Raw genomic sequence first — 22,604 nt, 5'->3', positions numbered from 1 at the left:
CTGAATTATCCTCTCATCTCCTGTGCCTTATGAAGGAAAGTATTGTCCCAGATTCTTAATGGGGAAAAATCATGAGGAAGGAAGCGTATTTAGGGGGGTTACGTTTTAACACTTTCCTTTTTATTTATGAAGGCAGGATTACACTGCATCCGAAACCTAAGACATGCCGCATTCAGGATGTTGCATTCACAGGAAGTGCCAGGGATTGCCACTGGTTAGTTTTAATCATGGCTTGAGCTCATCTCTGGGGTTTTATGCTTACGTGGCTTGAATTGGCACAGTGAGACCATTTGCAGCTAAGTATTCACGTATGTAATTAATATCAATTTAATTGAGGTAAAAAATTGTTCATCAGAGGCTTTTCTATTTTCAACCACAAAGTAGAAGTGATGGAGTGTAACCTTAGTTTTCAACAAGTACTGAGTTTTTGAGATGAACAGTGCCATACTCTCCATCTTTCACTGAAAGCTGATCTCATCACTGAAGCTCCATTTCTGCTGGTGGCCCAGTGTTGACAAGGTTCAAAAGAATTTATTAGCTCTCAGATAGATCATACTGTAATCCTTTTCCTTGGCTCTGGGGGAAGTGAGATCAGGCGTCTACTGTCTGTAATATCTCTGTCTTTCCCACCATACCCCCTTATTGTAGGTGATACCGCTGGGTCATGTGGAGACCCCGGCACTCCGGCCAACGCCAGCCGAGAGGCAAGCAATTTCCAGCAACGCAGCAAAGTTCGCTTCACCTGCAACACGGGTCATACCCTGTACGGCTCTGCAGAGAGGATCTGCTTCCCTAATGGGACCTGGTCTGGAAAACAGCCTACCTGCAAACGTAAGGTTTGACACAACACTGGACATATTATCACATATCTCATATTAGGATTGCATTATATGCCATAAACATACCAAAAAATTTGTATGGTTAATAATATTTATGATATAGAAACAAGAGCTACACATTTAATACAATATGTATGGTATTCACATTTTTACATATCACGTAACATTCTCTGTATAACTCATATAATTATACTTTCACATTTCACATTTCAATTCCTACTGTAAGCATCTCAGGGGGTTGAAAAATTACAATATTTTAAATCGTTATTTTTTTCCTGTTTTATCTTTTTAGTCTTTGCATTCTTTTTAACCCCTGCCAAAATTTCTGAATCACCACACACAGAGGATGTTCTTATAAGTAAACAAGTAAATAAACAGATCACAGATTTGACTCACATTAATTTTGTCCTTAAAATGTCCTTTCTTTGGATGGGTAACAATTCTTTGGTCCATTAAATAGACATCAACTAGTCTTGAGTTCCAGTGGAATGATGTGTTTGTCACATTAAAGAGAAAGCATGAGGCACAAGCAAACAACATAATGACATAATTTTTAAATGATTTCATATTTCCCTTTTTGATATACTTTACTTTACTTTACTTTACTTTACTTTATTTAGCAGACGCTTTTATCCAAAGCGACTTACAAGAGGAAGACACCAGCAATTCTTGTTCGATTTCTATAGAATTTTGAGTTTACAAAACTAAGCGCCCCGATAAGGCCTAACTTGTCAGAAAAGAGCATGCTCGGAGATTGTTAAGTGCTAGACGAAGAAAAAATTATAATGTATATATATATATTTTTTTTTTGTATTGTTTTGTGCAATGTGTACGCATGTGTGTGTGTAAGTGTTAGATTTGTCTGAAATATACAGTATATAACATGAATTTGTTTGAAGTAGGTGTCATAAAGTTTGAATGTTTAGAGATTAAGCAAAAAAGGTTTTGTATGTCTTTGCAAGTAAAAAGTAGTTAAACACCCTTTAATTGTGGTGATTTCCATTTAAGCCAGTAGTTGTAATGCAGCATTAATCATTTACATCAACAAATCTTTACACCCCCTGAGGCAGTTACTGTTGGGAGCCTTCTCCCTTTTTCCCTGTCCTTCTTTTCTGTTTGGAATGAGCTCCTTAACCTTGACACTTTGTCTGTGGCATCTCCTTGGCGACAGGTTATTGCGGCATGTAGTCTAGTCCTGCAGTAAAACAGATTTACAGATTCTTAGTTTCTATTCCCGCAGGAGGCAGAAATCTCTCAAGCCTGAATGCTTCTCCTTCAGTGACCTGATCTAACAGCTTGTCTTACACTAATTCCCATCATGATCTCTATGCATTCATGTCCCTGACCTGAGCAAGTTCATTTAATCAGATTTTTTCTGAATTATCAGGAAACCTGTAGATAAATCAGAAATTCAATTGAAATTTTTTTAGTTCAATTTTGTGTTTTTGCTAAGCCTGTTTCAGGTTTATTTATAACTAAATATAATGGACATAGCATATTGGCAATGTTTGTGAATGTCACATTCACTAGTTCACCAATGACAACTCTTGAATTAAAGTGCTGATAGGTGTTATACTGCACAAGGGGTATTATGAGTAGGAAAATCTAGGGAAACAGGGAGGGAAGAATGGGAATGGCACTACACTTGCATGTGTGAAGTATTGACTTTTGTTCATTTTCAAAAAATGGTTTAATTTTGATTACGTGGGCCGCTTCCTTAACTGCTAGGCTACCACTGCCCCCCGCTAGGCCATCACTGCCCCATATCTGTGGGACAGTGTGTTTGTTTACATGAAACAAACACACTTGGCTATAATTCCTGTTTATTGTAACAAAAAGTTGTGAATTACAAAACTCTTCTATAAGTTCATTTTCTGGGTTTTATAAATGGATACACAGGAAAACCAAAGTCTGGGTGAATAGTTTCTCCTCTTTGAGAGACAAATTACTAGCAAGTTTGTTTGTATCTTTTTTTTGAACTTGTCAATCCTGAAGTCATTCACATGTGCTATTTTTTATATCTCTTGAATTTTTGCTGCTTTTTGTTCTCTCATGATCATCCCATGAAGCTGTGTATGTTGTTGGCAACACTGCAAAGCAATCATGAAGGTAACAAGTGTTCAACTAGTGATCTGAGTATTGAGCACGGTCACAATCAGATATGGATTTTTCCATTCTGGTTCTGAAATTCATTTCATATTTGCTTCAACTTTACATTTTCTGTTTCTAGCTGTGCGTTGTGGGAACCCAGGGACCCCCGCCAATGGTCTTGTTAACTGGGTGGGTGGCACCTCCTTTGGCAACTCCATTGTGTACTACTGCATGGATGGCTACCGGCTCTCTGGCGCCCCTACTCGCCAGTGTCTGGCCAATGGCACCTGGTCTGGCACGGAACCCAACTGCACCTGTAAGTTTGCTGGTGAAGGACAAAAAAAGTTGATCATCTACCCAAAATGTTCAAAATTTAAAGACAAAATGACTTGCCATTCATTTTAAGTACTTAGAAAGAATCAGCACCTGTGCTGTGCAGGGAGTCAGGATTTGGACACCCACTTTGTTGTCCACTCTGTGGCAATTAAGAGGGAAAACATGATTTAACACATGAAAAGGACCCCACTCACCTTGCGGAAAATCTCATTAATATAAAAAGATTTATTATCAGCTATGGTTGGGTAATGCCAAGATGAGATGACAGGAGGAATCTATTCAAGCCTGACAAATAATGCAAGATTGATGTTTGTATAGTGGTGCCATAATTAGCAAGGGGATCAAAGAGAGGCAGCCATGAGTTTCACTGGGTCTCTTTGCTGTCATTATCCTCGGGTTTCTGTTAATGGACAGGGCGTTGTGACTGCATTGCAAGGACAATAAGACCAGCATCACCAGCTGTTTATCAGCACTTTTGAATGCTTTGTAAATGCCGTTTAACGCACATTCACAAAGCTGAGCAAAGGAGGGGGGCTTTGTGTACAAGTGGATTCGAGATTTCAGTAAAGCTCTGAACAAGTAATACAGCAGGATCTTCAGGACTTTGAAAGTTTTGACAGCATCTTAAATGTGCTTTATTTAAAGCCAGAGGACATTTACAGGATTTCTGAGCACTGCAGGATCCTGGACATACATCCCTCTTAAAATTAGTGTGTGGTGCCTGAGAAGAGTGGGGGCATATTGCCGAAGAGAACTTTCATGCCAGAGGAATCCTTTATTGTTATTGGATTTCTTAATCCTGTTAAGGAATAAGCAATGTCTCTGCAATGAAATGCACTGCTGAAAACTGAACTCTCTGGCCTTTAAACCATTTAGATCTGTCGTAAGCACTAAACAACATTAGATTAATGTGTGATTTTTTTTGCTATATAATGGTGATTATTGTTTTATTATTTGCAATAAACATTAATGTCTGGCAGACATTGGTCTTAAATTAGAAAATGGCATATTTGAAAGTAGATTATGCTCAAAATAGTTTACTATGACACTAAGTGTTGCCTCTGAGCTCACTCACTTCTGGTATTTTATAAAACACACAGGTTATGCAGAAGATTGAAAAATATATGAATTTACACAAATTGAGAATACAAATTTATAAAAAAGGTTATAGCAAATGATAAATTAACACATAAATGCTAAATGATAAACCCTGTAGGGTTTGAACTGAAGCCAACAGTTTCATCAGGAGTGCAGTCGTAGTGTTTCTGTGGTGTAGAGAAAAGCAGGAAACCTTTGCATAAATAAGAAAGTTCATAAACACGCCCGACCAGGAATATGATTTATTTCAGCATGGTCATCTGCTGGAACCAGTCTAACCTTTACCTTCCTCGTAAGATAAAGATTTATAGGCGGCAAAGGTGTCTGGCTGGACATGTGTCAGAGTTAACATGCTAATCTAGTTAAACAGAAGTCTGTCATGGTGACACCTATCAGCAGGCGGGATAATTCACTAGGCTGTGTTCAGGGAACAAAGAGGGAAACAGCATCCAGTAAGCTTATAAAGGAAAAACCATCCTTTCAAAACTCTTTATTGCTCTGTGGGACTGCCAGGATCCTCCCAAATCAGAATAGTCTTGCTTTTTTTCATGCATGTGCTTTTGAAGGCACTGAGAATGACCAAACATGAAATATGCTGGACGTTTTTGGTGCTTGGTTGTCATGGTCACAAGAAAGTATGAATTACTTGTTCTGTACCTTCCCTGCATGCAACAAGTTCTGAAGGCTGTGTCGCACAGAAAGGGAGACGCCGGGTGAGATGATTAATGAACGTCCGTGTCCTCTGGACCTGTTCCCCTGGCTCTCCCTTGCGTAAATAGCCACAGCATATCTATTAGAGAGCCCAGGCTGGCACTGACAACTCCCTTCTACCAGACAGCTTGATTGATCTTTCACTGTTGACAGATCTTATTTAGGGAAATGGGTGTGATGCCCTTGTTATATGTAGTGCTTTTCAGATATGGCTCGATTCCTTTCCTTCTTCTGCACTGCAAATATCTTCGTGTAACTGTGCAGAGGATACAGAATAGTTTCAAACTGAAATGGAGTTTTTGTGATTTCAACCCTCCTCAGCATTTATGTAGAGGGATATTTGATTGGTAACATGGCTGCCATTCGTGCAGCCTTGTTATCAGTCTTTGAAGTTTCCATATTTATCGTAACATGCAGTTAGGTTGAGCTGTTGCACTGGGGAACGAAATGTAATTAAATTTCACTTCATAAAAACCGCCCCAGAGATTATGTAAATTACTTTATAAATGGTCATAAATCTCCAGTTTCATGGTTAAATCTTGTTTCATAGTAAAACCTTGAGGTTTTAAAGACAAGAGTTGTCATGCATGCTTATACCTGGAATTTTATGTCAGTATTTTAATAAATATAGGGTTGTTTCCATTTACAAAGAAAAGTCAATTCTTTTTTATTCAAACTTTTAGGCTTAGACATGTGAATGAATTCAATGTAAATTTTAGTTCTGTAGTCATGCTGGCAAAGAGTTTTTTTTTCAATTTGCAGTAGAAATGAATATCCCATTTATTAATGACTGGAATCAAGCATCATCCATGATTTGATCTGCTTGGCCTAATTCTAACCATGACTACAGTTGTGAACACATTCACCAAGGGTTCAGCATGTTACATGATGTGACATATATAACACTTATACAGCACATGCAGGTAGGAACTAATATCTTTCTTTTCCCCCAGTGATCAGCTGTGGAGACCCTGGCATCCCTGCCAACGGGTTAAGATCTGGGGAAGACTTCACTATTGGCCATAATGTCACGTATGCTTGCATGACGGGCTTTATAGTGGTGAACACCAGCGGCGTTACCCGCACCTGCTCTCACAATGGTACCTGGAGTGAGATGTTACCAGCCTGCAAAGGTACGATGTCTGGCAAGGACAACAAATGAGTCTTTTCTGCTACTCAGTTACTCTGCTTATTTCTATCTCCCTGAGATTTCGAGTTTGAAAGGAATTTAAATAACGTATCACTGGTAAAGAAAAGGCTGTGATACCAGCTATTCAATGTCTTTGTTCTCAGCGAAGCTGCAGCATTTGTAAAACTGATAAGCCACACATTAGCATTTTTCTTTTCAAAACGCAGCCCAACGACAGTAATGCTTTCAGTGGTCGCGAGATTTTTGACCAGAATGGGTCAGCGCTGTCAATGAACAGATCTCAGAAGTCAAGCAAGATATCTGGAAACCCAAGGAGAAGATCTCAAGACTGAAATAATAATAGATACCACAGGTTCTGAAGCCTCTATCACACACAGAGAGAGAAGCTGGTTGAGATGATTAATGAACGGTCGTGTCCTCTGGACCTGTTCCCTCTGGCACGGGCTTGCGTAAATAGCCACAGCATATCTATTAGAGAGCCCAGGCTGGCACTGACAGCGCCCTCAAACCAGACAGGTTGATTGATCATTCTCTGTTGACAAATCTCATTTAGAAAAATAGGCGTGATGCTTTTCTCCAGGTTTTTTATTTTAGTGCCGACTTCTCGAAGACATCTGTGGCTTTATGATTTTCAGCACTTACCTAATTAAAATGTTATTTTCAATCATTTAAAAACGGGAGTTCAATGACCATTGTGGCCCCAACCATAAAACAAAATTGGAAATCCTTTCATCTCCTTGGGATGGATTAATCAGGCTACAATGGACACTCTATACCAGATGTCAAAATGCATCCAAAATATTATCTTGCATGTCTCTAAACATCACATTACAGTAATTCGTTGAACATGCCCACTGATAGTGATTCTGGATATATGTATTTCGGGGATTTTAGAGACCCTTCAAGAAATTCTTAATGACATAGACGGATGATGTGCCAACAAGAACATGTTCAGAAGAGTGTAAGACATACGATTATAAGAGTTGACCACTGTTATTATAGAAGCCCGTTTGGTGATTGTGATAAAATTCAGGTTGATTACATTGATGAGCTTTGGGCATGGCCGTCATGCTGTAAATTTAACAGAATAATTGTGCTGAATATTGTTTGAGGCATGTATTTTTGCTTCATATGTTAGTAAATTGTTTGGATTTCACTGATATTAAAATGTACAGAATGTGAATAAATCCGTGTATTCTTATCTCAGGTTATTGATCAATGTGGGAAAATCATGGACATGGACCTTCATCATGTAGATGTGACTAAAATGTAGTTTCAGTGATGAAAACCTTTTCTTAACTTTTCTCAACTTCTTAACTTTTTTAACATTGATAATATTTCATTTCATAAAATCTGCAATATAAGCGGTATTTGGGGGATTTTGACCTGTGGTACAGTGCCATTTGTTTAAACAGAGGAGCTGAAGGTTATGAGAAATTCTCTGAACTGTAGCCCAATTATCCAGACCCCAGAATTGCATCCTGATCGACCACACTGCTCATTAAAGTGGGCAGACTTTTCACGTAAGAGTGGAGGGTGCTTGTTTGGTAGATGTGGGTTCATGTTTGTGTGAGGGTTGCAGTCTCCTGGGCACACATCATGCCAGTCGCGCAGGCAGGGTGAGGGGATCTTGGTGGTGGGTTGTCAAGCCTGAGGGTTAAGTCGTGCTCGCTCCTTCTTTCTTTCTCTCTCTCTCTCTCTCTCTCTCTATTGCTTTCCCTCAGCACCTTTCTGGAGAGCGGGAGCAGAGAGCTTGGCTGAATGCTGTCAGTGTCCAGTGACCTGTGTTATATTAGACATTGAGCTAGCGGGCTTGCTATTGCCACACACACACACACACACACACACACACACACATAAACAGACAACCTGAGCAGGATGGTGCAGACAGAAATGCTCACCCCAGCATACCTGTTGGCTGTGCAGGAGCTGTGATGAATTGAGAGGAATTAAGTGGAAAATGAATTGTCCCTCACAGCGATGCAGCCATTGTTTAAGCCGACAGCATGAGAATCAGCTTATCTGTTTGCATTCTGCAACCTAGAGGACCTTATGTTTTGCTCCAGGGTATGCACACACACTCACACACACACACACACACACAGACCACAGTACACCCCAGACTTTGTCATTGAAGAAAGGCAACTATTTTCCTTGCAGTGTTTTATCCAGACTCTCTTTTCATCATAAAAAGGCACAGAAGTTAAGAGCGAGCACATCAAAGAGCCGTGGCACTGCCTCTGTGGAGGCTGTGAGGCGCCCTGGTCTTACTCTCTGTTACACACCCATGATTTCCGCTCACCTCAGAGTCGCCAGGGTGGCCAGACTGGCGTGACGCAGTGCGTCTGTCATGCTGTCTGAGACTGGGTGTGCCAGGAGGGGTGCAGCGTGAGGGATGTGTCACGCTACGTGTGCCACATCTAAAGCACCCACTGGTGACAGAGACGACCTGCCACGCCGCATCAGCTTTGGTTTTGGGCGAAAGGGATCTTAACCCTCATTAAGTGCTATCTTTTGATCTCTAAAAGCAGAGGAGTGTTTGTGTTTCCCGGGCTGCCGTCACTCTTATTTGTCCTTCCAGTGGCCCATTTCATTAAAGGCACAATTTCTATTCCTGCATCCCACAGATTGGCTGCAAACACGTTGTCACATATTACAAAGGTAATTGATGACACAATCTCATTCCTAAATAGACTTTCTTTTTTTTTTTTTCAAGTAGATTTTAAACTTTGGCTCCCCTCTACTCTTCCTTTCCCTTGACATTGGCCTTGGCCAAGTCAGTCATATCCACTGAATTAACTACTGTACTCCTCAAAGTTTTTATGCAACTTAATGTTTTATGAATCATTCAATCCTAAGAGTAATACACAGACCTATCAGATAGGATATTAGTCCACCTACAATATCAATTCCTTGAGCAAAAGGATGACGGTCATCTAAAGTGGTTTCTATTTAAGGTTTCTGGGAATTTGTAATTATTGTTAAAGAATAAGAAGAATGTGACCGTGAATGACGAGGCAAGTGAAGGTTGTCATTTGAAGACGTGTGTTTAGTTTAGCTTGTTTGTTCACTGAAATCTAGGAAACAACCCCCACAAATGAAATCCTTTTTTTCTCTCTCTCTCTCTCTTTTTATGTTGTTTGGGACACTAAGTCTCGAGAACAACTCATTATTTATTCATTTGCAAATAACCCATTCCCATCTGCTCCCCTGTGGGCTAGTTTCAGAGTTTGTCAAAATATCTGTGAACTAACTTGTTTTTATTTCCACTAGTTCATAGAATGAAATTGGGAAATCAGACTATGTAACATTTACACTTCCGTTGTAATTGTTTTGTAATTTCTACCTGTTTTTTGCAATTCCCACCTGTCAGCAGGGGAAATTCCTTTCATTCTGCGCTGAATGCAGCAGAGCCTCTTTATAATGTCCCTTGCTTTCTTGTTTGAAGCATACTGTACACTGAGATCAAAAGTACATGAGGCAAGAGTTGCGGGAAGTTTCTTTTGCAGCGTCCAGTCCTTCTCAGCAAGGCCCGGGCTATGCTCTAGAGTTCATGGTTTATTTAGTATGGCACCAGATCACCTCATTCATACTGCAGAAGCTTTAGATGAATGTTTTTCCTCAAGAAAAGCTTAAGAAAGCTTAAGAATGTCTCCTGCTTGAAATGTTACGCATCTTCAGGGATCAGGTCTGAGCGACTGAAACATGCCATTGTCATGGAATTTTCATCTTTAGCAGTTTTTTTTCTGTGCCCAGCTGTGACTTGCCCTCAACCTCCCACCATCCACAATGGCCAAGTGGAGGGTAACGTGTTCAAGTGGGGGACCAGTGTAAGCTACACCTGCCTTGATGGGTACGAACTGTCCTTCCCTGCCAGCCTGACCTGCGTCGGCAATGGATCCTGGAGTGGAGATGTGCCCCTTTGTCTACGTGAGTCCTTTCATTTTCTCTTTCTCTTAACAAGCATGGGAAATACAGCGGGTAGGAAGACAAATGAGAGAGAGGGAGGGATGGATGGATGTCTGGATGGAGAGAAAATGAGTTATGTAATGACTTCACTTCTTTATGACTTCATTTTCTTTCACCAAGTAGAGGTTACGCTGCACTGACTCCTTATGTTAATTCCTTCATTTTCTCCAACATGGTACCAAGAGAGTTATGTCAACACCTCAGCTCCTCAAGTCACTTTATTTTCCTCAGCATAAGTTGTTATACTTCATTCTAATGCCTTCTTTCCGCTTGCATGGTGGGTGCCGAGCCAACACTTCCGTCAATGCAAACAGCTCATCGCTTTCTACTCAGCAAGAGGAAAAAGCTCCTACTATAACACCATTAACCTTGAGACCAAATTTTCTTGCAGGAGATGTATGAACTCTTCGCGTAGTGAATCACACTTTTTCACAAGTAGTGGTGATTATACCCACCGCGGGACAACTGCTATCACAGCCTGCCAGTTTATGTCATCATGTAACAGATGAGCCGATTCTGTTGACATACATTTCGCAGTGCATCCTGTCTGAGTCCAATCCGACTAACGCACACCGCAGACGGTGCCGGCTGGCTGCCAAGCCATCTAAACTGATGGAAAAGCTCCCAGGAAATCCTGAGTCATTTGCTGCTGATAAAGCAAGAAATATATATGTATATATCAGACTTTTTTTGGTTAAAAGAAAAAAATTGGCCTCTCCTGCAAGATTTTTTAAAAATAGTGATATACTGATCAAATCTGAACATTGCCAAAATTCAACAGCTCATACATCAGTTTTTCTGCTTACCTGTCGTATTCATATAATTGCAGCAAGTAGAGAGAAAAAATTTAATCACAATGTGGTCACGACTTGGGGTCATTGGGGGAAAGAGGCGCAGAAGCAGGAAGTCATTTGGGAAAATGGGATTTATTTTCCAAACACAAAATGAAACCAAAACCTGGCGCAAGGGCCGAAAAGAACAGAAACGAACAAAATCCAACCCGAAGGCATGTGGCTGTTGCCAGAAACTGAAAAGAAGCATAAGGTAAGCACACACCAGCTGTGTCTGTGTCATAACTAGTGATGTTTTCGTCAGCGAAATGTATGACTAAATATCTTCATCAACAAACCTATTTGACGTTATGAAGACGAGACATAAATGCTGGTCATCTGATGATAACTATAATGAAATATAGTTAACTATGCATTTAATATTGTTGACAAATAAAACTGAGACTAAATATGAATTACAGAATAATTACAAGACCTGTATCTCCCATCAGGTCTCACGGATGACATCTTTTCTAAAATACACATTAATTGGTTTCAGGAAATTCTTTTTTGATAGGTGAGCAGATGGCTGAGAGAAAATGACCATGTCATCTTTGTAGACAATTTTGAATAAAATACTCAGACTTTTAGTCGACTGAAACTTGACTAGACTAAAATGAGTCTGGATGTGACTAAGACTAATAGAGATTAAAATGATAGCTGGATGCAAATAAACTAAAATTAGGACACCAAAAACAATTATAGTCATAACCTTAATTTTTCTGGGCTAATTTGATTAAGGTTTCTTTTGCAAGTGGGCCAAGAAAACAGAAGTGTCTCCTGAGATTAGATAAATATACATATGCAAATAAAATAAAATATTTAATTAGATAAAAAACATCAACATAATACATATATTTGTCTGTTTTCAACAAAAAAATGCTGCTACAAATGCTGCATTGTTCCATTGATTAAAACATTGATTAAAAAGACAGACTGTATATAATATCTTTTCTTTTTTTTTCTTGGAAGTTTGTGATGAAATTATTCACTTCATACACAACTCTTCAAAAGGTTTATTAATATTCCCAATAATAATTTGCTCTTGTAACATTTTCACAGAATGTATTAATCCAAATACCATAAATCTAAATGTCCAAGCATAAGTCCATGAGGAATGCCACGCCATTGGTAGCAGCACTGATAGGATGGGCTCAATACTGGCATCTGCTCCCTACAGGCCAGAGGAGAATTGCTGTGCTTGTTATGTTCTGGGCAATCTCGAAAATCTATGGAGCCTTGGGTAATTCATCAAGGAACTTTTCAGACACTGGAGACTGCAAGGGTCTTTCCAGACCCCATTTATTATTCAGGGCCTGATTTGGCCTTGAGCCATTTAAATATTTTTTCCTAGCATAAAGCGAGAGGGAGAAGATATTAAAATTGAGGCCGTGTACGGAGAGTGCACAACAGATCCCATTGTCAGGCAACCAGCTGACATCCCCACTTGGTAAGAATGTCCCCTGAATAAATAATAGGTGTCACCATTTGTTTGTTTGACTGGTGACAGTACTTCTGGATGGTGCTCTCATTTGCTTGTTTCTGTATCCAATCACCAGTCTTGTCAGAGGAGAAAATGTATCCCACACAGCACTTTGTTAATAGCACCAAACTGTAAAAAAAAATGTTTCCCCTTATTGTAAACTAAATGGAATTAATTGGATGTTCTTTCCACTGATCAACATGTAGTACAGTGCCAAAGTGAAACCCTAAACCCTAATCAGAAGGTTGACTTTTCAAATCAAAGCACCGTCCCCACACAATGCTCCCCGGGCACCTGTCATGGCTGTCCACTGCTCACCAAGGGTGATGGTTAAAAGCAGAGGACACCATGTGCTGTGCTTTGTGTGCACCATGTGCTGTGCTTGCTGTCTATCACAATGACAATCACTTGACTTTCACTTTTCAGGTTGTTGGTTGTGTAGGAATGAGCAATGGCCATGAGAATAAAAAGTAAAAAAAAAAAAAACAATCACCCGAGTGTTTCATCATTTGATTAGGCTGATATGCAGTCATTCCATTTCTCTTTATGTTGACTAAACAGAATTGTGGGGAGTATGCAATTTTCCAAATTTATCACACATGAACTGTTAAGAAAACATTGGCTACATATTGGCTAAATAATATGTATTATTTGGATTTGATTTGTTTAAGGAAGATACTGACATTTGAAATGAACTTGATTTGACTGCATTATATTATTCCTACCCCAGCAATGCAACCTAAAGATAACCAGGGATTGTTTCTGATGAATATTGAAATAAAGGTAGTAGACAAGTGCCTACTAGGAGGCATGTAGCAGGCATGTATATGAACAGTTCACATCTTATCCTCATAGTGCTGATGCTTTTATTATATTTATTATATTGTTGTATAAGACATAAAATGGCAGTCATTAATAAAAGTATGTGGGACTGCATGATTTAGTTGGGCTTCATATTCTATTTGAAAAAGGCGACAGACAGTCCTAGTTTCTTTTCAACAGCTTATTTTAAATGAGATCTTAATTCTTTTCATTTTCAGAGATGTGTGCTTTCAAACCACAATGCATCGCAAAAAATATTTTCCACAGCCCATGTCTGTAGAGAGTTGTTAGTCTTTGATGTTTTACATTGTCTAACTCTGTTCAGTTGATTTATTTGGTTTATCTGTCCATATTTTCTTATTGCTGCGCCATCAAATTATACCTCTGCGTTACCTGTCTCCTTGTGAAGGCTGGTGCTTGTTTCCTTTGGGGCGTGGATCCTTCCTTGGTAGGACTCATTGTTCCAATTCAGGTTCTTCCAAAGGCGAGACGAGATCCCATCCTATCAGTGGTGTGTCTGTGTTAGGGTGACCAGATAGTCCATGTCAGGGAGGACACTTGTCCGCTTTGGCTATTTCAATGCTTAATGGTTAAATTCTTCTTGTGCTTTGAGTGGTTTGTTTCTTTGGTTGAAAGATTTGTGTTTCACATGAACATTAGTGACATTAGAAGAAAAAGACCAATCCAATACAGCAAGCTGTGCTGAAGAGAAATATACTGAAATGGTCATTTACAAATCCTGTCCTCCTAGACATGGTCAGCCTAGTCATTATTATCGCACACTGGCAGGAAGGTTTGGGAAAATAAGCCCAAACGATCATACAATATACACAACATACCATGTAACTAATTACACATTTTCCAAAAATGTATATAGTTTTGAGTGACTGCATATAAATATTTCAAACTTGCTTGTAATGTGTAAAGTTGGCAAGTTGGATAATCTGCAGACATGTCACAGTTACACGGCTGCCCTTATTTGTACATTGTGGGTGTTTTGCCAATGCTGAGAATGCTGAGAATATGCATTCTTTAATATGCATTCTTTAAAAAAAAAAAAGATTTTTTTAGGAACATTTGAAAGGATCCTAGACGTTGGAACAGTCCTTAATTGAGATGTGTTGATGTGGCATCCTTGAAATTCATGCTTGTGAAATATTAGATTTTGCTAATAATAAATTGGATGATCTTTCAGCCCACATTATGTATATGAAACACCAGATTATAGCATGCAGTATGTCTGTTAATTCTGTCTTTTGTTTACTGACTCATGGATGTTATTATGTAGTCTCCTCCATAGGTTCCAAGCTGCAAGGACATGGTGTTTATTTGTTGATTGATTTATTTATTTTTATAATCCGCGTAGAACGTTCTCCAGAGAAGCAACTGTGCGTCAGTGTTTTTAAAACCCTGAAATGTTGACTTGATCCCTTTGGTGCCCTGTGATGTCTTTGTGATTCTGACAGACTTTTTTTTTTTTTATAAACTGTAAGATTTGAACAAAGCTGGCAGCTGACTGGCAACACTATTGGTGCACTGCCGTGCTGATGCTACACTCTTCCACACGTGTCCATTTGATTAGGGCTTTGGCCTTGTGGGCATGGACTGTTCACAGTTCAGGACACACACACACACACACACACACACACACACAAACTGAGACCTAGATCTGCTTCCACTCTCCTCGCCCTCATTTTTAAAATACCCAGCCCAGATGGTGGTCATTTGGGAAGGGCCTGTAGTCATGGTGGAATGGAAGGGGGCATGGAGTAATTATTTTGATTTATATTCAGCTGTATTAACCTTTGATCCCTAAAGGCTTTTTGAACTCCCAGTTTTGACACCTTTAATAACACAGTGCCCTTACTGCCCAAACATCTTTCTTTCCCTGCTACGCCTGCTAATTTACAGCCATTTCTCAAAGCGTTTCTGCTGCACACTTGTCCATCTGTCAAGGTCCTGAGTCTCCATCACAATGGAAGTAAATACAGCCTCATTGTTCACGCTGATAGAGGCAGGACGCATCTTTTTCTGGAAGCTGTGCAATGATCCTGCAACAACGGAACCAGCCAAGGGTCTTCTGTCGCTCGTGTTTTGTGAGGTGTGATGCCGCGACGAGCGATCCACGATAAATAAAGCAAGTCAGTGGACCTCAGTCTCCATTAACGGTTAACCTACCCCAACACTGGTTTTGTACGAAATGATCAACAAACCAGCTGTCACTTATCAATATTCCGCCGAGAGAATCTGCGCTTCACGGAAGTAATTGCCACCGGGCTGATAAACAGAGGTGCCTGCCTGGCTCATTAGAGGAACACTTGCTGCCTGGGAAGTAATCTGACTCACTCTCACACACCCATGTGAGAAAGGTGTATGTGTGTGTGTGTGTGTGTGTATGCTGAGTGTAAGTGAGGGTGTTAAATCTGTGTAATGTGTTTGAAATTAATGCCCGTGAAATGAGCTTTTTTTTTTTTCTTGTCCCACCTCCACTCTACAGCCAAATTCTGCGGTGATCCAGGTTTGCCTGCAAACGCCAGGAGGGAGGGCCAGAGCTTCATCTACAAAGCCACGGTGATGTTCAGCTGCAGCACCCCCTATGTTCTGGTGGGCTCCTCTGCACGTGTGTGCCAGCCAGACGGCACGTGGAGCGGCGTCGCGCCCCGATGTATAGGTACCACGTGACATCAGCCTCCACCTCCCACACCCTGTGTCTCTCATAGTAGCACTTAGCAGGTAATAAATCATTAGTGCAACAGCATGTTAAGTGGTTCCTCATTTATCCTGTGTAGAGCCGACAAGGACAGCATGTGAGGATCCCGGCTCGCCTGAGTTGGGCTCCATGAACAATAGCATGGGCTTCAAGGTATGTTGGTGTGCATTTGTGTGGCCTGGAATATAGTAAAGATGTAGAATTCTGTTCTGCTAAATTATTAAGAGCACATCGTTTCATGGTATGCAGATTAGGGCTGTCAAAAGTTGTGTGTTGATTGCTACTAGTAAGATATAGATTTTTAACGTTTTTAAATATATTTGTGATATGAATATGACATTCTGACTAGAGACAATCACAAAGATAGAGATGGAGATGGACAGTGAAGGAGGTTTAGGATTAGGATTCTTTTGAATGCACATGTACATGAAATGAAGGCGCACGTCTTCAAAAAATAAAAAGTTGCCCAACTGAACTACTGAGAAAACAACCAAGTGAGTCTGCACAAAATGTTGTTTTCATTGTATTTATTGTCAGCAGGGTGTTTTGTTTAATATATTAAAAATAAATAAGCTAATTGTCTACTGTGACTCCCCATCTGAGCAATGATTCATGATTCACTGATTCACTGCAAAATGTTTAATAATCGTTTTTTAAAAATGTATTGATTGGCAGGTGGTATGTACAGACATAATTTAATATTCTGAACTATGCAATTTGAGGTATGACAGTCTAAATGTAAGAGATGTAAGAAATTTTTCAATATTATTTTCTGTGTGTGTGGTCATGTGTGGGTGGCTGCATGTCTGTCATTTCTCCTGTTTGCCCTTTCCTCCAAAGTGCAATTGACTTATTGTCAGGATCAGTCAGTGAAATAGTCCCTGAACCCCTTCCAGCACTTTAAGGATGCATTTGAAAAGTCCTGTCCTCTGTCAGTTTTCATTTCTCGTTGAATTTCTCCTCCCTGCAACGTCGCCAACTTCGTGGCGTTTCACTTTATTAACGACAGTTCAGACTTCACCCGCAGCTGTACACATGAAAAGAGTCAGTAAGTCGGCGTCACTACCTCAGCACAGATCACACGTTTTGGGCGCGCATCACCCAGCTGATGCAATGTTTGAAAGACTGCACTGTTGAGTCAGACTTCAAATAAATACAGGATTGGCTGACAACGTTTGGATTGTTGGACAATGCAATTCATGTGAAATACAGCCTTTGAGGGTTATCTTTTAATGTTTTGGTGAATGGAACATGCCACCAATAGTACAAAGTACAACAATAGATAATGCATCATTTTCACTGGTGCTGTCATTTTTTTCCTTCTATGAGATGAAGGGTGACCTAATGGATCCTGATATTGCAGGGCTTACAATTTTTATTTTCAAAAAGACTTACTGAAGCATGCCAGTGTCTCTTTTCTTCTCCTCTGAATGATTTTCTTTTAACTGAGTCTCAGGGTGCCTCATTTCCATACAGTGAACAACATGAAATGCTACAGCCTTACGTAAGCATTCTTAATTTGTCAAAATTCACACTCATCTGGGACCCCTGTTGTTCAGGGTTAGAGCTGAGCAGGTTGGAAAATGGATGTGAAAATGTATTATTTGTCACTGTGACACATGGCAAAATGTGTCTTGTGCATTCCATGAAGGAAGCAGAGGGCAGCCATGAACATAGTGCCTGGAGATCAGTGTGTGGGATTGGATTGGTCTTGTTCAGGAATTGACTTTTCACTTACAGTCAGTAGTTACAGTCAGTAGACAGGGACAGTCCCCCCTGGAGCAACTCAGAGTTGAGTGTCTTGCTCAGGGACACAAGGGTAGTATGTGGTGAACCTGTCCCACTCCAGGAACATGAAGCTGTGAATCTGGACGCTCCATATGATGCAGTTTTGGCTATTCAGTCAACCCCGGTGTACTGGGACAACTCTTGTTGTTCTGCAGCAAGACGTTATTCTAAGAGAGGTACCCCACCCCCTCCACTGCCCTGCAGAAATGAAGCTGAACAAAATTAAAAGGGTGAGATGAATGTGGAGATCAAATCATCATAAGCATGAACTGCAATTTACCATATGTGTTCAAAGCACGTTGGGGACCCAGCCCAATAACCCTGGCACAGGAAGCAGAGGGAGAGGTGCATTTTCTCTTTCAATGAGAAAATATTTCCAGTGCAACTGAATGAAAAATGCATTACTTTCACCCAGTGATTCTGTATTCAGAGCATTTTCACCCAGGCTTTATTGTTTTTTTCAGGAGATTTTCAGCACCAACTCATGTGCTGGACCTGTCAAAAGTGTCATATTTCCTGTGGTTGCATGTGTGTGTGTTTTGGGGGGGGGGGGGTTAGAAAGAAGGAGAGTATGTGTGATTGTCGCTGAGGGAGTGTGTGTGTGTGTGTGTGTGTGTGTGTGTGTGTGCCTTTGTGCTGGCGCCCTCACTGAACCTCACACCCATCCACCTGTCTGCAGGTTGGCAGTACAGTGAAGTTCCACTGCCAGGCCGGGCACCTGCTCCTGGGCTCCCCCACGCGTACATGCCAGCCAGACCTCACCTGGAGCGGCACTCAACCCCAGTGCCTGCGTAAGTCCGTGCAGCCGCCACCCCACCCTGCGGCTTGAGGCTGTGCAGGGCTGGTGTATTCACTGAGAGTGGAAGTGGCATGAATTATTCTTTGAAGGGGGGAGTTCATTGCACTTCTTAATGTGTTGGGGATAATAACAAATGTCAGATTCACAAGTTCTCAAATCTGAATTTTTAAAAATCTCTTTATTTTAGTTTTGACAGCAGGCAAGATCCTGATATGTTTAAAACAGATTGTATTAGTGATGTCTACTCATGGCCCATAAACAATTACAATTATGAGCAAAGAAAACAAAGGGTAAAGCTGTAGGAAGTGAGGAAACATAACCTTGCACTAAAGGTTGCCAGATTGAATTTGTTAATTTGTTAAGGGAAAATTGCCTGTTTAGGTACCAAAATTCTTATGTAAGAATGTTAAGTAATCACAGCAGATAAATACTTATTGGGCACTGAGACGATCAAGTATCTGGCAACATTATTTGCACTACTTTGCACATGTGACGTACTGACAAGTGGGAGTTTAAGTTGTTCTGAATGAGGAAGTTGGGCATGTGGGAGCTGTCAATCATTCTATGGGTTCTTCCCATTTTAATCTTCCTTAATAAAAGTTAATCTCCTGGGTGACAGAAATAATTACACCACACAAAGGGCTGGGTGGGCGTTCTTCCTTTCCAAGATACAGACAAGTAACAAGCAGTACTTTCCAGAAGTAGAAATCTAGAAGATATATTTGCAAACATTATTGCACTATTCCTGTCTTTTTCTTTTCCTGCCTTTGAATCAGTTGTGTATGTGACAGAATTTGAATTGCCTCTTCCCATGCAGCTCACTCCTGCAAGCAACCAAAGAGCCCAGCCCATGCCGACGTGGTTGGCATGGACCTGCCCTCCTTTGGGTACACGCTGATATACTCATGCCAGCCCGGCTTCTTCCTCTCGGGCGGCTCAGAGCACCGCGTGTGCAGGTCCGACAGCACCTGGACAGGGAAGGTGCCCGTGTGCCGATGTAGGTCTACTCGAAATCGCGACACCACCTCATCAGCAGAGAGGGTTTATTGGTCCGGACTTCTCCACCACTCCATAAATTACCCTGACACATTATTTCTGATTATGAGTCGAGTTTCGGAGCCTTGGGCTTTTTGGTCACACCTCAATTACTTCTGAAGACCGAGCTCATTTTCATTTTCGCATTTGTGCATTTCTTGCATAAATATGCTCCCCAGAAGCAGCACTGGCTCTGTATGAAGGATTTCATGTGATGCACTTATTTATTGTTGCAGTGGGCTCAAAAACATCCGAGAAAGTGGTTGAACATGCGCAAGGAACACCAAGCCCTAAAATGAACGGTAAGATTTGGCATCATGATTAAATTTAGCAGAAGGCATTAGCATACAGCAGAGGCTCAACATTTATTCTCAACGTGCAAATGAAACTGACGTGATTCCCTCAGAACTCGGCACTAACCAATTTGAGGTGTTAATTTTTAAATGTGCTTAGAGTGCTTTTCCTACCAACTTTCGGCAGGAAAAGCACCGTGTTATCTCTCCTGCTGGCTGCAAAGCAACGTCTCTGTAATTGCAGTTCCTGAAGATGTGTTTGCACCTGCATACGTCTGGAAGGGCTCGTACGAACACAAGGGGGTCAAACAGCCAATGACTTTGACAGTCACAAGTTTCAATGCGACCACAGGCAGAGTCAATGTGACACTAAGCGACAGCAACCTGGAGCTGCTGCTCTCAGGTAGGGACTCTTCGCAGCTAATGATGGGCTCAGCTGCATCAGCTGCATGGCGCTCAGCTGCAACTGTGGATATAAGATTAAAATCTCAGGTTATAGGAGTGCCTATAGCCAACCACTCTCTCCCCCCACATACAGGAGCTTACAAGGCTCGAGAGGCTCGACTGGGCCTGCTGATGCACCAGGCTCGGGCACTGGCCCACTCTACATACAGCAAGCTGCCCGAGCTCACATGGGCCATGGACGGCTTCGTGAGTATACCTACCTTAAAGAAGAACTCTTGCATTTTACATGGGGGTTGGTGTGTCCTATATCACCTAGCTTCAAAGGGTGCAAAACGCTGCTGTGCGTCTTTTAACTGGCACACGAAAACATGACCACATCTTTCCAGTTTTATTGACGCTTCATTTATTTGCTCACAAGGCTCTAAATGGTCTTGCCCCTCCCTTCCTCTCAGAGCTCTTACAGCCTTATGCACCCTCCCAGTCTCTAAGGTCAACTGGTCAGTTGCTCCTTAGTGTACCAAAAACTTAGCGTAAGCATAGAGGGTGCCGTGTTTTTGCTGCTGCTGCAGCTCCAAGACTGTGAAATGACTTGCCCCTGTATGTTAGACAGGCTTCTCTTTGGCTTTCGACAATTGTTTTTATGTGATTGTGTTTCGTTTTGTGTTTTTTATCTCGTTTGTCTTTCCTTATTTTATGAACTGGTTTTATTTTTATATATTTTATTTTAAATATATTTGTCTCTCTTTCAATTCTCTGTACAGCACTTTGGGTCCTAGAACTGAATGTCAAAGTGCTTTATAAATAAAGTTGGTTGGTTGGATGATCATACACATTAAGTTCATAATACTGCTTCTATATTCCTTTGGGATTACATTGTAGCACTTTTCTATGAAGTTATCTTTGACTGATTTACAAAAACATCTGGCAAATGTCCTCTTCTGGCCAGTGGTTTGGGTCGACCCTGGGATGGTGGAGGTGGCCATTTTTAATGTAACTTTTAATGAAACATAAACTTCTAAATCCCATAATTTACATTTACAGTGTATATTTTTACATTATAATTAAACAGACTGTCAGCTACATTCGCATTAGTTATTTGTAATGTTTTATTTTACTTTAGATTGTAATTTATTACTATTATAATCTAAAGGTGGTCCCAATGCTCTGACCTGTAGCATTTCTTTAGGAAGTTACGTTGACTCACCTAATCTAAGCCTAAATTGGCAAAAAAAAGGCCACTTCTAGATCAATGCTTGTAAATGTAATACATATTACATGTACAATTAGCCATTGTATTTTTTAGGGGTTCAGGTCAATTGCCTGGCACAATTGCTCTGCCACTTAGTTTCATGCAGTTCTCCAGCAGAAATGACTTTTATGATTACGTGTACGATCTTAGAGGACTTTGTAAACTCACACAACGGCTATCGAGCTGCTGAGGATGAGTATTAATGAAAAACGTATTTCTTTTCTTTAACCCTAAAGGTTTCGGCAGAGCCAGACCGTGGCGCCTACGTTTATCAAGGCTTTATACAAGGAAAAGATTATGGGCGGTTTGGACTGCAAAGACAAGGTAAACATTGTTCCTTTTTCACCTTTTGTTTCTTTAAGCTAAATTGCTCATCACGCATTTGAACTATGGATCTCAAGGGCCGTCATAAGTAATTTCACACACACACCAAATGGTTCATTGTCCAATTACACCCCATCAAGCTTTCACTAACTGATGACTTTGCTTTTTAATTGGAATAATATAATTTGTCTTGCGGTTATCTGCCGTGTAGTCTAAAGAATATGTTAATGATCAGATTTGTTGATTAACAAGTGATTCCCATGTGAGTAACACACGCGAGTGAGGCTACCAAAACAGTATCTTAATTATGCTGCTTTGCATTTTTGTAATTTTCCTGATGTGGTTGAAATTATGTGGCCAAAGTAAATAATTCCAGACACATTTCTCTCATTTTCCATGTAGGTCTAAACATGTCAGAGACAATAAAGGTGCCTGATCCTCCAAATGGAACCAACAGCAGTTCTGTGGCCATTGCGATCCTTGTGCCTTTCTTTGCTCTGATTATTGCAGGCTTTGGATTTTACCTATATAAACAGAGGTATGTACACAAAGTTTCCCTAAAATTCACTGTGGACATATACAGCACAGCAAACAACAGAATTTGATTTAAGGGAACATATGGTGAAGTTTTGCATGTTAAATGACACATTATATCCTTAAAGTTAGTCAGCA

General features: G+C 40.6%; 1 protein-coding gene across 5 annotated transcripts in view; it reads left to right on the top strand.

The window, feature by feature from the left end:
- LOC114789621 (CUB and sushi domain-containing protein 3-like) overlaps nt 1-22,604 on the top strand; it is a 139,855-nt gene that overhangs the window by 114,312 nt on the left and 2,939 nt on the right. For all 5 annotated transcript variants that reach the window (XM_028978792.1, XM_028978791.1, XM_028978790.1 and 2 more), the window contains 13 exons: nt 649-831; nt 3,070-3,246; nt 6,029-6,208; nt 9,982-10,155; nt 15,827-16,000; nt 16,119-16,192; nt 18,507-18,618; nt 19,444-19,623; nt 19,898-19,963; nt 20,199-20,357; nt 20,493-20,605; nt 21,845-21,932; nt 22,335-22,470. In XM_028978792.1, coding sequence (XP_028834625.1) covers nt 649-831; nt 3,070-3,246; nt 6,029-6,208; nt 9,982-10,155; nt 15,827-16,000; nt 16,119-16,192; nt 18,507-18,618; nt 19,444-19,623; nt 19,898-19,963; nt 20,199-20,357; nt 20,493-20,605; nt 21,845-21,932; nt 22,335-22,470 — 1,816 coding nt within the window. The remainder of the gene's footprint in view (nt 1-648; nt 832-3,069; nt 3,247-6,028; nt 6,209-9,981; nt 10,156-15,826; nt 16,001-16,118; nt 16,193-18,506; nt 18,619-19,443; nt 19,624-19,897; nt 19,964-20,198; nt 20,358-20,492; nt 20,606-21,844; nt 21,933-22,334; nt 22,471-22,604) is intronic.

This window comes from Denticeps clupeoides, chromosome 5 (assembly GCF_900700375.1).
Source record: "Denticeps clupeoides chromosome 5, fDenClu1.1, whole genome shotgun sequence".
NCBI classification, from domain to species: domain Eukaryota; kingdom Metazoa; phylum Chordata; class Actinopteri; order Clupeiformes; family Denticipitidae; genus Denticeps; species Denticeps clupeoides.
Note: the sequence above shows the minus strand (reverse complement) of the source record. Positions and strands in the feature narration are given on the sequence as shown.